A 16,587-nucleotide genomic window follows, 5' to 3' on the forward strand; every position below is an offset into this window, starting at 1 on the left:
GATCTCAAACAATGACGAGACGGAGTACAGGAATGAGATAGAGAATCTGGTGAACTGGTGCGACGACAATAATCTCTCCCTGAATGTCAACAAAACGAAGGAGATTGTCATCAACTTCAGAAAGCGTAGTGGAGGACATGCCCCTGTCTACATCAATGGGAACAAAGTAAGTTTCGAGAGCTTGCAAGGTTTTGGGTGTCCAGATCACCAACAGCCTGTCCTGGTCCCCTCATGCCGACACTATAGTTATGAAATCCCACCAACGACTCTACTTTCTCAAAAGACTAAGGCAATTTGGCATGTTAGCTACAACTCTCACTAACTTTTACAGATGCACCATAGAAAGCATTCTTTCTGGTTGTATCACAGCTTGGCATGGTTCCTATTTTGCCCAAGACCGCAGGAAAGTACAAAAGGTTCTGAATGTAGCCCAGTCCATCACGCAAACCAGCCTCCCATCCATTGACTCTGTCTACAATTCCCGCTGCCTCGGAAAGGCAGCCAGCATAATTAAGGACCCCCCGCACCCCGGACATACTCTCTTTCACCTTCTTCCGTCAGGAAAAATATCCAAATGTTTGAGGTCACGTACTAACCAACTCAAGAACAGCTTCTTCCCTGTTGCCATCAGACTTGAATGGATCTACCTTGTATTAAGTTGATCTTTTCTCTACACCTTGCTATGACTGTATCATTACATTCTGTAGTCTCTCCTTCCTTCCCTATGTACGGTATGCGTTGTCTGTACAGCGTGCAAGAAACAATACTTTTCACTGTATACTGATACATGTGACAATAATAAATCAAATCAAAATCAGATCTATCTGCCATCTTGTTACCCAATCACTTAACCTGTCTGTATCTCTTTGCAGCGTCGCTGTCCCTTCCACCGAGCTTTGTATCATCGGCAAAATTACATACTTCACTCTTTGCCTCTTTAATCAGTTATTAATATGGATGTAAAATTGCTGAGGGCCCAGCACTGACTTGTGGTGCCCCATTATTCACTACCTGCCAACATAAAAATTTCCCATTTATGCCCATTTTTTGCTCCTTGTCTGTTATTAATCCTCTTCATGCTTATATATTACCTCTAACTGCACATGAATCTTGCCCATTAACCTCATGTGGCACCTTACTGAGTGCCTTTTACAAATCCAGATCCACTCACTGGTTCCCTTTTGTCTACTCTCCTCATTACGTTCCCAAACAACCTCATTACATTCCCAAACAACCTCATTACGTTCCCAAACAACCTCATTACGTTCCCAAACAACCTCATTACGTTCCCAAACAACCTCATTACGTTCCCAAACAACCTCATTACATTCCCAAACAACCTCATTACATTTGTTAATTTGCGTTCCCTTCAGTTAAATCATGTTGACTTGTTCTAATCATGCACTACTTTTCTAAAACCATTGTTAACACTTCATTAATAGATTCCAGCATTTTCCAAACAACTAATGGCCTGTAGTTCACAGTTTTCACTCTCCCTCCTTTCTTGAAAAGCAGAGTAACATTTGCCAACTTCTAATCTGATGGGACTGTTCCAGAATCCAAATTAAATCAGAGTCGGGGCATCTATTATATCTGCGGCTATGTCCTTCAGAACCCCAGGATGTGGGGCATCAGGTCCTGGGGATTTGGCACATTTTAGTTATTGTTGGTTTGTTATTTACAGCACAAAAGGAGGCCATTCAGTGCATCGTGTCTGCACCAGCTCGCAAAAGAGCAACCCATCCAGTCCCGTTCTCCAGCCCCATCTCCGTAGCCCTCTAAATTAGTCAGTTTCAAATATATATCCAGCTCTCTCTTTTCACAAGTTTCTCCAATACCCCTCTGTTGCCACTAATTTCCTCACTATCTTTAGCCCCTAGTTTATTGTCTGTTTCTGGTATGTAATTTGTGGCTTCTGCTATGAAGACAGACACAAAATATTCGTTAAGCGTCTGTCTTTTCCTCATTCCTTATAATAATTTCTCCTGACTCTGATTCTAACGGACCAACATTAACTTTAGCTACCCCCTTCCTTTTCATATACTTAGAAATGCTCTTCAATCTGTTATGTTACGGGCTAGTTTACTCTATTTTTTCCAAATGAACATACGTATTAGGAGCAGGAATGGGTCACTCAACCCCTTGGCCCTGCTTCACCATTCAATAACATTATGGCTGATTGTGACTTAACACCACATTCCTGCCTACCCTGGGATAAAAGGTTATAGGGGAGGCAGTGGTATTGTCACTGGACTAATAATCCAGAGACCCAGGGATATGCTCTGGTGTTCGAATCCCACCAGGTCAGATAGTGAAATTTGAATTCAGTAAAAGGAAATCTGGAGTTAAAAGTCTAATGATAACCATGAAACCTTTATAGATTGTCATAAAAACCCATCTGATTTCCTTCCACGCACTGGCACCCAGCAGCACTGGATCCACTGTCCATCCACGCACTGGCACCCAGCAGCACTGGATCCACTGCCCATCCACGCACTGGCACCCAGCAGCACTGGATCCACTGTCCATCCACGCACTGGCACCCAGCAGCACTGGATCCACTGTCCATCCACGCACTGGCACCCAGCAGCACTGGGTCCACTGACCATCCACGCACTGGCACCCAGCAGCAGCACTGGGTCCACTGTCCATCCACGCACTGGCACCCAGCAGCAGCACTGGATCCACTGTCCATCCACGCACTGGCACCCAGCATCACTGGATCCACTGTCCATCCACGCACTGGCACCCAGCAGCAGCACTGGGTCCACTGTCCATCCACGCACTGGCACCCCGCAGCACTGGATCCACTGTCCATCCACGCACTGGCACCAAGCAGCACTGGGTCCACTGTCCATCCACGCACTGGCACCCAGCAGCAGCACTGGGTCCACTGTCCATCCACGCACTGGCACCCAGCAGCAGCACTGGGTCCACTGTCCATCCACACACTGGCACCCAGCAGCAGCCCCTTGTCCACTGTCCATCCACGCACTGGCACCCCGCAGCACTGGATCCACTGTCCATCCACGCACTGGCACCCAGCAGCAGCACTGGATCCACTGCCCATCCACGCACATGGCACCCAGCAGCATCACTGGGTCCACTGTCCATCCACGCACTGGCACCCTGCAGCACTGGGTCCACTGTCCATCCACGCACTGGCACCCCGCAGCAGCACTGGGTCCACTGTCCATCCACACACTGGCACCCCGCAGCAGCACTGGGTCCACTGTCCATCCACGCACTGGCACCCTGCAGCACTGGGTCCACTGTCCATCCACGCACTGGCACCCTGCAGCACTGGGTCCACTGTCCATCCACGCACTGGCACCAAGCAGCACTGGGTCCACTGTCCATCCACGCACTGGCACCCAGCAGCAGCCCCTTGTCCACTGTCCATCCACGCACTGGCACCCCGCAGCACTGGATCCACTGTCCATCCACGCACTGGCACCCTGCAGCACTGGATCCACTGTCCATCCACGCACTGGCACCAAGCAGCACTGGATCCACTGTCCATCCACGCACTGGCACCCAGCAGCAGCACTGGGTCCACTGTCCATCCACGCACTGGCACCCAGCAGCAGCACTGGGTCCACTGTCCATCCACACACTGGCACCCAGCAGCAGCCCCTTGTCCACTGTCCATCCACGCACTGGCACCCCGCAGCACTGGATCCACTGTCCATCCACGCACTGGCACCCAGCAGCAGCACTGGATCCACTGCCCATCCACGCACTGGCACCCAGCAGCATCACTGGGTCCACTGTCCATCCACGCACTGGCACCCTGCAGCACTGGGTCCACTGTCCATCCACGCACTGGCACCCAGCAGCACTGGGTCCACTGTCCATCCACGCACTGGCACCCAGCAGCAGCCCCTTGTCCACTGTCCATCCACGCACTGGCACCCCGCAGCACTGGATCCACTGTCCATCCACGCACTGGCACCCTGCAGCACTGGATCCACTGTCCATCCACGCACTGGCACCAAGCAGCACTGGGTCCACTGTCCATCCACGCACTGGCACCCAGCAGCAGCACTGGGTCCACTGTCCACCCACGCACTGGCACCCAGCAGCAGCACTGGGTCCACTGTCCATCCACACACTGGCACCCAGCAGCAGCCCCTTGTCCACTGTCCATCCACGCACTGGCACCCCGCAGCACTGGATCCACTGTCCATCCACGCACTGGCACCCAGCAGCAGCACTGGATCCACTGCCCATCCACGCACATGGCACCCAGCAGCATCACTGGGTCCACTGTCCATCCACGCACTGGCACCCTGCAGCACTGGGTCCACTGTCCATCCACGCACTGGCACCCAGCAGCACTGGGTCCACTGTCCATCCACGCACTGGCACCCCGCAGCAGCACTGGGTCCACTGTCCATCCACACACTGGCACCCCGCAGCAGCACTGGGTCCACTGTCCATCCACGCACTGGCACCCTGCAGCACTGGGTCCACTGTCCATCCACGCACTGGCACCCCGCAGCACTGGGTCCACTGTCTATCCACGCACTGGCACCCTGCAGCACTGGGTCAACTGTCCATCCACGCACTGGCACCCCGCAGCACTGGGTCCACTTGCGGGCTCTCTCCTTCAGACGCTCAGGTCAGCATGGTAACAGTGGGTCGCACTGTTGCTTCAGAGCTCCAGGGTCCTAGGTTCGATCCTCGGCTTGGGTCACTGTCTGTGTGGAGTCTGCACGTTCCCACCGTGTGTGCGTGGGTTTCCTCCGGGTGCTCCGGTTTCCTCCCACAAGTCCAGAAATATTTGCTGTTAGGTAATTTGGACATTCTGAATTCTCCCTCAGTGTACTTGAACAGGCGCCGGAATGTGGCGACTAGGGGATTTTCACAGTAACTTCATTGCAGTGTTAATGTAAGCCTACTTGTGACAATAAAGATTATTATATATGTGCGCACACACACACACACACACACACATAAAACGACCCTCTTATGGACTAACCTGATTAATACTACACTCCTGTATGCTTCACCTGATGCCGGTGTCTATGTCATAGAATTTACAGTGAAGAAGGAGGTCATTCGGCCCATCAAGTCTACACCGGCCCTTTGCAAAGAGCACCCTACGCAAGCCCACACTCTCCACCCTATCCCTGTAACCCATTGTTGCTAACTTTTGGTTGGTTCTTAATTTGGCTCTATTCAATCACGTTTGCTCAAGAGTCGCCAGGTATCTTTCGACACCGCCACAAGTTTCAGAACCGAATACTGATCAATGACTCGATACACCAGTTCGTAAGTTCAAAAGCAATGCTCATTTATTTACACATAGTCAAATCTACTCCTGCATAAACTCTGGAAACTGAACTTCCACTATTACTAAGGCCTATATTTAGTTTCGGCGCCCACTCAGTCAGAGGAACAATGGCCGTTGCTCGGTTCTGAGGCTGCTGGCTTGAGCTGTTTACAGGGTAGTGACTAGGAGCGTCTATCTCGTAGCGTGCGTTAACTTGGAACTTACTTGGTCTGATGCAGCTGCTAGGCTGGTCTCTCTCTTCGCTGAGAGCCAAAGGAGAAAGATTCTCCCTTGGGTGATACCTCTTATACTGCAAAGGGCTTCGCGCACTTTTGGGCGGGCCTTGAACTTGGCCTCAACTAATTGGGTCTTTCCCAATCATCTGTATCGATTTTCCTCCAATAGAGGGGTGGTTCCCTGATCACTGGGCGTGTCCTGGTGACTGTCGGTCAGCTTTGTCTTAGCTTCTTCTGGCGCCGGGGAGTCTGTCCTAACATTGTGTATCTAAATGTTTCCCTTTTGTCCCCGGAGATGGCTCATTAGTATGTAGATTGTTTGGTAGTTTCTGTCCTGTCTGAGAGTTTAAGGTTCTAATCAACAGACAGAGCTTGCACCTGCTTGTTTCTTAGCATTGTCCAATTTTCCCTGCAGTCTTTGCGGGTGTCCATTTTGTAATCGGGACGTGGCCATCCCGGATGGCTACACCATTAACCCCACCTAATCTTTTGGACACGAACGGGCAATTTAGCATGACCAATCCACCTAACCTGCACATCTTTGGACTGTGGGAGGAAACCGGAGCACCCGGATGAAACCCACGCAGACATGGGGAGAACGTGCTGACTCCACACAGACAGTGACAGAAGCCAGGAATCGAACCTGGGACCCTGGAGTTGAGGGAGCAGTGCTAACCACTGTGCTACCGTGCCACCCCGGCGGGTGCTCCCCGACCTGCTCTTGTAGCCTTGTATTTATTGGACTGGCCCAGTTCAGTTTCTGGTATCGAAATTGTAGCTCCGTTAGTCAATGCAGCTTGAGATTTGTGGAAATGTATGGGTGCTGGGATGCAATCTGTGGCTGCTGGAAGTTATTTGTCCTTTTGTTCTCTTGGCAGGTCCAAGCCTTGCTGAGTGTTTTGGGTATCCCCCTGTCTGATTGAATGAGGAGGAGCGTGCCTGGCACCGAGTGAGGGATGGCAAGGTGAGATGGCAGTGTTCACCACCGAATACCAGCGGCTACAGTCCTCCTACACCGATTCCCCACCCGGGGAGGAAGATTTGCTGGTTCATGTGGCTGATGGTGGCAAATGTAAGTTGAATGATCTCTGCTTCCAACTTCTTCCATCGGGCAGGAGATACAAAAGTCTGGGAACACACACGAACAGACTCAAAAACAGCTTCTTCCCCGCCGTCACCAGACTCCGAAACGGCCCTCTTATCGACAGACCTCATTAACACTACACCCTGTATGCTTCACCCGATGCCGGTGTTTATGTAGTTACATTGTATATGTTGTGTTGCCCTATTATGTATTTTTTACTTTATTTTCATGTACTAAATGATCTGTTGAGCTGCTCGCAGAAAAATACTTTTCACTGTACCTCGGTACACGTGACAATAAACAAATCCAATCTCCATGGAAACAACATTATAGTTCCAAGTACTAATCCAAGCTCCAAGTTCCTCTGCCTTACCTGTTACACTCCTCACATTGAAACATATGCCCTTCAGTCCACCAGACTCTCTTTGATCGGCAACCCCACCCTGCCTGCTCTTCCTCAGAGTCTGACTGGCCCGAATCTCTAGTTCCCCTTCAGTTAATTCACGTTCTGACCTATTGCTCTGGTTCCCACCCCCCTGCCATACTAGTTTACATGCTCTAGAGTGACTCTAGCAACCTCCCTGCCAGTTTAGATGCAACCCGTCCTTCCCGGAAGAGATCCTTCCTTCTACACCACCAGCTTAGCCACGTGTTGAGCTGCACTATCCTATTTCTAGCACGTGGCAGAAGGAGTAATCCTGAGATTACAACCCTCGAGGTCCTTCTTTTATAAACTTTCGACCCAACTCCCTGACCCCCCCCCCCCCCACCCCCCCCCCCCCCCTTGCAGGACCTCATCACCCTTCCTGCCTATGTCGTTAGTACCTATGTGTACTCCGACCTCTGGCTCTCCACCCTCCCCTTTCAGAATGCTTTCTGCCTGTTCAGATACATGCTGGACCTGACACCAGGGAGGCAACATCCCATCCTGGAGTCTCTTTCCCATCCACAGAAGCGCCCATCTGTGCCCCTTACTGTAGAGTCCCCTATAACTATCGCTCTCCTGCACTTTGCCCTCCCCTGCTGAGCAGCAGATCCAGTTGTGGTGCCACTGTTCTGGCTGCTGTTGCTTACCCCTGATAGGCTATCCCCCTCAACAGTATCCAAAACGGTATACCTGTTAGAGAGGGGGACAGCCACAGGGGATTCCTGCACTGACTGTCCTTTATAACGGTCACCCATCTGTCTGCTTGCACCTTGGGTGTGACCACATCTCTATAACTCCTATCTATGACACTTTCCACCACCTGCATGCTCCTAGTGCATCCAACTGCTGCTCCAACCGAACCATGAGGTCTGTGAGGAGCTGCCATTGGGTACACTTCCTGCAGATGTAGTTGTCCCGAATGCTGGAAGCTTCATGGATCTCCCACATCTCACAAGTGAAGCATTTTACCCCTCTAACTGCCATTTCTGGAACTAAATAAATACATACTTATTAAATTAAATGCTTCCTAGCACTAGATTTCTACTGTAAACATAAAATGCTAAATACCGTAATCTCCTGCCTCTGGTTAAGATACCCCTCTACTCATGATTAAGTAATTAATTAGTTAGGTTTAATTAGATTAATAATGTTTTATTTTCAAATCGAGTACAGATTTCCTACCAGCCAATCAAGTCACAGCTTTCCTGTGATGTCACTTTTTCAGTGTTTGTCTCCTGAGGTCAGTTACTGTTTACTCACTGACTGTAACCCCGCCCACTAGATCTGCTCCCTGAACTGGGACTGATCCCCGAGGTAGGGTTATACATTCACCGGCTGTAACCCCGCCCACTAGATCTGCTCCCTGAACTGGGACTGATCCCCGAGGTAGGGTTATACATTCACCGGCTGCAACCCCGCCCACTAGATCTGCTCCCTGAACTGGGACTGATCCCCGAGGTAGGGTTATACATTCACCGGCTGTAACCCCGCCCACTAGATCTGCTCCCTGAATTGCGCCCGAATCCCCGAGGTATGCTGAGACACTCACCGGCTGTAATCCCGGCCACTAGATCTGCTCACTGAACTGGGCCTAAATCCCCGAGGTAGGGTTATACACTAACCAGCTGGAACTCCACCCTCCGAATCTGCTCCACCCTCCGAATCTGCTCCACCCTCCGAATCTGCTCCACCCTCCGAATCTGCTCCACCCTCCGAATCTGCTCCACCCTCCGAATCTGCTCCACCCTCCGAATCTGCTCCACCCTCCGAATCTGCTCCACCCTCCGAATCTGCTCCACCCTCCGAATCTGCTCCACCCTCCGAATCTGCTCCACCCTCCGAATCTGCTCCACCCTCCGAATCTGCTCCACCCTCCGAATCTGCTCCACCCTCCGAATCTGCTCCACCCTCCGAATCTGCTCCACCCTCCGAATCTGCTCCACCCTCCGAATCTGCTCCACCCTCCGAATCTGCTCCACCCTCCGAATCTGCTCCACCCTCCGAATCTGCTCCACCCTCCGAATCTGCTCCACCCTCCGAATCTGCTCCACCCTCCGAATCTGCTCCACCCTCCGAATCTGCTCCACCCTCCGAATCTGCTCCACCCTCCGAATCTGCTCCACCCTCCGAATCTGCTCCACCCTCCGAATCTGCTCCACCCTCCGAATCTGCTCCACCCTCCGAATCTGCTCCACCCTCCGAATCTGCTCCACCCTCCGAATCTGCTCCACCCTCCGAATCTGCTCCACCCTCCGAATCTGCTCCACCCTCCGAATCTGCTCCACCCTCCGAATCTGCTCCACCCTCCGAATCTGCTCCACCCTCCGAATCTGCTCCACCCTCCGAATCTGCTCCACCCTCCGAATCTGCTCCACCCTCCGAATCTGCTCCACCCTCCGAATCTGCTCCACCCTCCGAATCTGCTCCACCCTCCGAATCTGCTCCACCCTCCGAATCTGCTCCACCCTCCGAATCTGCTCCACCCTCCGAATCTGCTCCACCCTCCGAATCTGCTCCACCCTCCGAATCTGCTCCACCCTCCGAATCTGCTCCACCCTCCGAATCTGCTCCACCCTCCGAATCTGCTCCACCCTCCGAATCTGCTCCACCCTCCGAATCTGCTCCACCCTCCGAATCTGCTCCACCCTCCGAATCTGCTCCACCCTCCGAATCTGCTCCACCCTCCGAATCTGCTCCACCCTCCGAATCTGCTCCACCCTCCGAATCTGCTCCACCCTCCGAATCTGCTCCACCCTCCGAATCTGCTCCACCCTCCGAATCTGCTCCACCCTCCGAATCTGCTCCACCCTCCGAATCTGCTCCACCCTCCGAATCTGCTCCACCCTCCGAATCTGCTCCACCCTCCGAATCCGCTCCACCCTCCGAATCCGCTCCACCCTCCGAATCCGCTCCACCCTCCGAATCCGCTCCACCCTCCGAATCCGCTCCACCCTCCGAATCCGCTCCACCCTCCGAATCCGCTCCACCCTCCGAATCCGCTCCACCCTCCGAATCCGCTCCACCCTCCGAATCCGCTCCACCCTCCGAATCCGCTCCACCCTCCGAATCCGCTCCACCCTCCGAATCCGCTCCACCCTCCGAATCCGCTCCACCCTCCGAATCCGCTCCACCCTCCGAATCCGCTCCACCCTCCGAATCCGCTCCACCCTCCGAATCTGCTCCCTGAACCGGGTCCAAATCCCGAGGTAGGTTTATACACTCACCGGCTGGAACTCCGCCCTCCGAATCTGCTCCCCGTTATCTGCACTCTTTGTAAACTCCCGGCTCTCCTCGTGCTGTTTGAAGAAATGAAAGGAACACCTCGCTCCCTCCTCACTGAACTCCCAGTTTAGCACTCTAATGCAGGTCAAAGTCAGCCCAGTAAGATGACTCAGTTTTATATTGTCTGACTAGCCTCTGAACGCTGGCTGAATCCAGTGATCTAATTAACAAGGTGCAGCTGTGGGCAGAGCCTGAGTGAACACTGTTTAAAGCTGGTTTAAAACTCACCTTTGTACAACCCAAACTCACTTGTTTCATTCCTTCCCTCACTCTCTTAATTACCCAACTCCCAGCATTCCGAAATCTCACGATAAACCTCACCTAAAGCACCTCCCTCCTCCGATGCTCAAAATTTCTACTTTGAACCAAGTTCCCAATACACTCCTGTGGTTTCTGTCTCACTCATGCTGAACGCTCCCCTTTCCTCTTACATCCAGTTTCCCTTGTCCTCACCTTCAATCTCACCAACCTCTGTGTTCAGCAGACATCCTCCACCGTATCTGCCACTTGCAGCATTATCCCATCACAAGACACATCCTCCCCTCTCCTCTCCCCTTCTGACGAGAACATTCCCACTGCAACCCTGGGCCACTCTTAAAGCACCTCCAACAGGCCCCCCACCCACCATTCCCATTTCACCATTCCACGCTAGCAGCACCTACCTCAACATCCAGGGCCCGAAACCTGTTTGTTTATCAGCGAAAAGTACTTGTCAAGTTTAAAAGACCATATTGGCTGCACACAAGCTGGTTTACTCTCCAATAGGGAGACAATTGCCCCCTTTCAAATTCGATTCATTCATTACGACAGATTGGAGAATGAGGTGAACAGCCCTGGCCGGCTGGGTCTGGCCGGCTGCGTCTGGCCGGCTGCGTCTGGCCGGCTGGGTCTCATTCCGATTTCCTCTGAAACAGTCTCCCAGTGTTTTAAAAGTATTTTTATTCCACAACTTTTCAATATTTTTACAAATTTCAACTCCACAAACCCCCTAACCCACCAAATACCACCCTCCCCCAGCCACCCTCCTCCCTCAGCACTCAACGGTGACCAACTCACTAAAAAGCAAAATAAACAAACCCCCACTGTTGTAGAAGCCATCACTCGCCCCCATTAGAGCAAATTTCACTATTTCCAAGGTCGGAAACTCCCAACAGGTCCCCCCGCCATGCCGAGAGTCGGGGTGGAGAAGCTGATCTCCACCCCAACATGAGCCTCCTGCAAGCGATCAGCGAGGCGAAGGCTGAAACATCTGTCCCGCTCCTACCTGCAACTCCGGCCAGTCTGACACCCCGAATGTGGCTTCTCTGGAACCGGGCTCCACCTCCATGTGTAGAACCCCCAAAATGGCGCTGAACACCGTCTTCCAAAACCTTTCCAGCTTCGGGCAGACCCAAAATACGTGGTTCACAGGGGCCCACCCACATCGCTGACAGACATCCTCTACCCCATCAAACAACCCACTCACCCTGGACTGTATCAGCCCCAGCCTTGCCCCCCCCTCCTCCCGCTGACAGCACCGCCTCCAACAACGAGGAGGCAGGCGCCACCTTCGTCACAAACTCCCGCACCTGAAAGCTTTGCCCCAGGCCAGTCCAAACTTCTCACCCAGCTCCTCCAGACTCGCAAATCGCCCTCACAGAAACAGATCCTTCATTTCCTTCATCCCCCTCTCTTCCCATCCCTGGAACCTTGCAGCGAAGCCCCCCCCCCCTGCTGTTTAAAGCTGCCTCCAGATCTTCAGTGTGGTCACCACCACTGGCAGCCTCCCAGTTCATCTGTGCGGCCCACCCTCTCTCAGTGAACTCGACACTGTACAATAACCACCTCTGGCTTTATCCACCAGCGCAGCTCTGCTTTTTTATTCGATATATCTCGGCAAAAGCCTGTCTGTTGATGTTTTATCACCTTCTCCACCCAAGCTTATTGCTATTAATGTCTATTGAAGCTGAACATCCCGTTCTGCATCGTCACCGTTTCCCCCGTTCACATTTGTCTGCTTTCTACACGTTCTGCTGAACTGTCCCACCTCATATTTAGTGAATTCTATCTGTTGTTCTTTTTGCCCATTCCATCCCATCATTACCTCTTTGCAGCATCCCCTGATTTGCTGCAGTATTTGCCTCCTGTATTCATGGCTTAAGTCCCTGGAACTACCCCCAGACCCAGTTCGCAATGAACTAAGGTGGTCTCAGAACCGACCCCTCTGAGAGACCAAAAGCCCCTCTCAGAAACTCAAACTGTCTGTCCCTTCCCTGCTAAACAGTATTTCATCAAACTTTGCCCACTCCTCTAGTGCAACCAGTAGTCTCCTGTCTGGTAATGACCAAGGTTTCTTAGAATTTCTAATCCTTCTGTTTTATTTTGCGCAGCTCCATGGCACCACATTGAAAACCTGGATCTGTTCTTCTCCAGAATATCCTTTCGAATTGTGTCCATCAGCCTCTTACACTGAGGCCAGTTGGGTTTGTACCAGTTACCTGTTCAGTTCCTTCAATGGCAGTGACTTTATCAGAACAAGACGCTGGCAATTAACATATCTCTGCAGCTGATTTCACACACACAGCGATCAAATGATTTCTACACTGACAGGGGCGGCAGGGCAGTGCAGTGATTAGCACTGTTGCTTCACAGCACCAAGGATCCTGGCTCGATTCCCGGCTCGAGTCACTGTCTGTACAGAGTCTGCACGTTCTCCCCATGTCTGCGTGGGTTTCCTCCGGGTGCTCCGGTTTCCTCCCACAAGTCCCGAAAGACGTGCTGTTAGGTAATTTGGACATTCTGAATTCTCCCTCTGTGACCCGAACAGGCGCCGGAATGTGGCGACGAGGGGATTTTCACAGTAACTTCATTGCAGTGTTAATGTAAACCTACTTGTGACACTAATAAAGATATTATTACATTGACTAGTATCTCAACCCCATCTCTCTCCGGGAAATATCTGTACACTGACTGATGTCTCTCAGTCCTCTCTCTCTCTCTCTCTCTCTCTCTCTCAGGGAGATATCTGGACACTGACTGGTGTCTCTCAGTCCTCTCTCAGGGAGATATCTGTACACTGACTGGTGTCTCTCAGTCCCCTCTCTCTCAGGGAGATATCTGTACACTGACTGGTGTCTCTCAGTCCCCTCTCTCTCTCAGGGAGATATCTGTACACTGACTGGTGTCTCTCAGTCCCCTCTCTCTCTCAGGGAGATATCTGTACACTGACTGGTGTCTCTCAGTTCCCTCTCTCTCTCAGGGAGATATCTGTACACTGACTGGTGTCTCTCAGTCCCTTCTCTCTCCCTCAGGGAGATATCTGTACACTGACTGATGTCTCTCAGTCCCCTCTCTCTCTCAGGGAGATATCTGTACACTGACTGCTGTCTCAGTCCCCTCTCTCTCTCAGGGAGATATCTGTACACTGACTGGTGTCTCTCAGTCCCCCCTCACTCTCAGGGAGATATCTGTACACTGACTGGTGTCTCTCAGTCCCCTCTCTGTCTCAGGGAGATATCTGTACACTGACTGGTGTCTCTCAGTCCCCTCTCTCTCAGGGAGATATCTGTACACTGACTGGTGTCTTTCAATCCCCCTCTCAGGGAGATATCTGTACACTGACTGGTGTCTCACAGTCCCCCTCTCTCTCAGGGAGATATCTGTACACTGACTGGTGTCTTTCAATCCCCCTCTCAGGGAGATATCTGTACACTGACTGGTGTCTCTCAGTCCCCTCTCTCTCTCAGGGAGATATCTGTACACTGACTGGTGTCTCTCAGTCCCCTCTCTCTCTCAGGGAGATATCTGTACACTGACTGGTGTCTCTCAGTCCCTCTCTCTCAGGGAGATATCTGTACACTGACTGGTGTCTCACAGTCCCCCTCTCTCTCAGGGAGATATCTGTACACTGACTGGTGTCTTTCAATCCCCCTCTCAGGGAGATATCTGTACACTGACTGGTGTCTTTCAATCCCCCTCTCAGGGAGATATCTGTACACTGACTGGTGTCTCTCAGCCTCTCTCAGTTATCTGTACAAAGGAGTATTGCTGAAAATAGACTGGTGGATCGTATTAAATAGCCCGCCTCTCACAACAGGCAAGGTACTGACCATAACCAACCAGCCTGTGCTCGCAAAACACAGACCTTAGATGTGATTCTGCGATTGGACAACATTTGCTAAATAACCCTGATTGTGTTAAAATGATCAGTCAGGCACAGTGTGGCTTAATACACCGGGCCCTGTCCTTCGCAGCCAGAAAGAACAGCTGCGCACCTCCGCCTGTTTCAACTGAACAAAATAGGCAGCAGCCATTCTCTGGTTCATTCCCCAGGACTTTGCTTTGACTAATCACAGTCAATCTGCCTGATTTGAAGTTAAACCAGGGTTAGCAGTTAACTGTCAGTGACTAGTGTATTCTCCATGGCAAAGCTTCAACTGTACAGAGTCCATTGCCAATCAGTGTCCTTGTAAATTGTCAAAATAAGTGGAAGGTGAAAAGTTTCAAAAACAGAAAATGCTGGACAATCTCAGCAGGTCTGACAGCGTCTGCGGAGTGAGAAGGGAGCTGATGTTTCGAGTCCTGATAACTTTGCCAAAGAGTCAAAATACTGTCAGAACTGCTGAGATTTTCTTGCGTTTTCTGTTTTTGTTTCAGACTCCAGCATCTGCAGTAATTTGCTTTTATGCGAAGGACTTTGGGAGTGTGTAATAATAATAATCTTTATTAGTGTCACAAGTAGGCTTACATTAACGCTGCAATGAAGTTACTGTGAAAGGCCCCTAGTCGCCACATTCCAGCACCTGTTCGGGTACACAGAGGGAGAATTTAGAATGTCCAATTCATATAACAAACATGTCTTTCGGGACTTGTAGGAGGAAACCGGAGCACCCGGAGGAAACCCACGCAGACACGGGGAGAACGTGCAGACTCCGCACAGACAGTGACCCAACCGGGAATCGAACCTGGGACCCTGGAGCTGAGAAGGAACAGTGCTAACCACTGTGCTACCATGCCGCCCTTTGTGAGTGGTATATCGGACTGTCTCGGTTTGGGAGTGTGTATAATGGACAGTGTGTGTTTGGGAATGTGTATATCAGACTGTCTGACTTTGGGATGACTGTTAAATATGTTAAGAACATAAGAACTCGTCTGGCCCCTCGAGCCTGCTCCGCCATTCAAAGAGATCGTGGCTGATCTTTTGTGGACTCAGCTCCACTTTCCGGCCCGAACACCATAACCCTTAATCCCTTTATTCTTCAAAAAACGATCTATCTTTATCTTAAAAACATTTAATGAAGGAGCCTCTACTGCTTCACTGGGCAAGGAATTCCATAGATTCACAACCCTTTGGGTGAAGAAGTTCCTCCGAAACTCAGTCCTAAATCTACTTCCCCTTATTTTGAGGCTATGCCCCCTAGTTCTGCTTTCACCCGCCAGTGGAAACAACCTGCCCGCATCTATCCTATCTATTCCCTTCATAATCTTATATGTTTCTATAAGATCCCCCCTCATCCTTCTAAATTCCAACGAGTACAGTCCCAGTCTACTCAACCTCTCCTCGTAATCCAACCCCCTCAACTCTGGGATTAACCTAGTGAATCTCCTCTGCACACCCTCCAGTGCCAGTACGTCCTTTCTCAGGTAAGGAGACCAAAACTGAACACAATACACCAGGTGTGGCCTCACTAACACCTTATACAATTGCAGCATAACCTCCCTAGTCTTAAACTCCATCCCTCTAGCAATGAAGGACAAAATTCCATTTGCCTTCTTAATCACGTGTTGCACCTGCAAACCAACTTTTTGCGACTTATGCACTAGCACACCCAGGTCTCTCTGCACAGCAGCATGTTTTAATATTTTATCATTTAAATAATAATCCCTTTTGCTGTTATTCCTACCAAAAATGGATAACCTCACATTTATCAACATTGTATTCCATCTGCCAGACTCTAGCCCATTCACTTAACGTATCCAAATCCCTCTGCAGACTTCCAGTATCCTCTGCACTTTTTGCTTTACCACTCATCTTAGTGTCGTCTGCAAACTTGGACACGTTGCACTTGGTCCCCAACTCCAAATCATCTATGTAAATTGTGAACAACTGTGGGCCCCAACCAGAGAAACACCCATTAATCCCCACTCTTTGCTTTCTATTAAGTAACCAACCCTCTATCCACGCTACTACTTTACGCTTAATGCCATGCATCTTTATCTTATGCAGCAACCTTTTGTGTGGTACCTTGCCAAAAGCTTTCTGGAAATCCAGATATACCGGATATGGCTCCCCGTTATCTAC

The 16,587-nt window shown here is 51.0% G+C and overlaps 1 protein-coding gene across 1 annotated transcript in view; it reads left to right on the forward strand.

Annotated features, from left to right (window-relative positions):
* Positions 1-16,587, forward strand: part of atg9a (ATG9 autophagy related 9 homolog A (S. cerevisiae)) — a 103,859-nt gene that overhangs the window by 15,279 nt on the left and 71,993 nt on the right. The window contains exons 2-3 of the mRNA XM_072468113.1: positions 6,393-6,586; positions 12,677-12,720. Of these exons, the coding sequence (XP_072324214.1) occupies positions 6,484-6,586; positions 12,677-12,720 (147 nt within the window). The 5' untranslated portion in view covers positions 6,393-6,483. The remainder of the gene's footprint in view (positions 1-6,392; positions 6,587-12,676; positions 12,721-16,587) is intronic.

Source organism: Scyliorhinus torazame, chromosome 2 (genome assembly GCF_047496885.1).
Source record: "Scyliorhinus torazame isolate Kashiwa2021f chromosome 2, sScyTor2.1, whole genome shotgun sequence".
NCBI classification, from domain to species: Eukaryota; Metazoa; Chordata; class Chondrichthyes; order Carcharhiniformes; family Scyliorhinidae; genus Scyliorhinus; species Scyliorhinus torazame.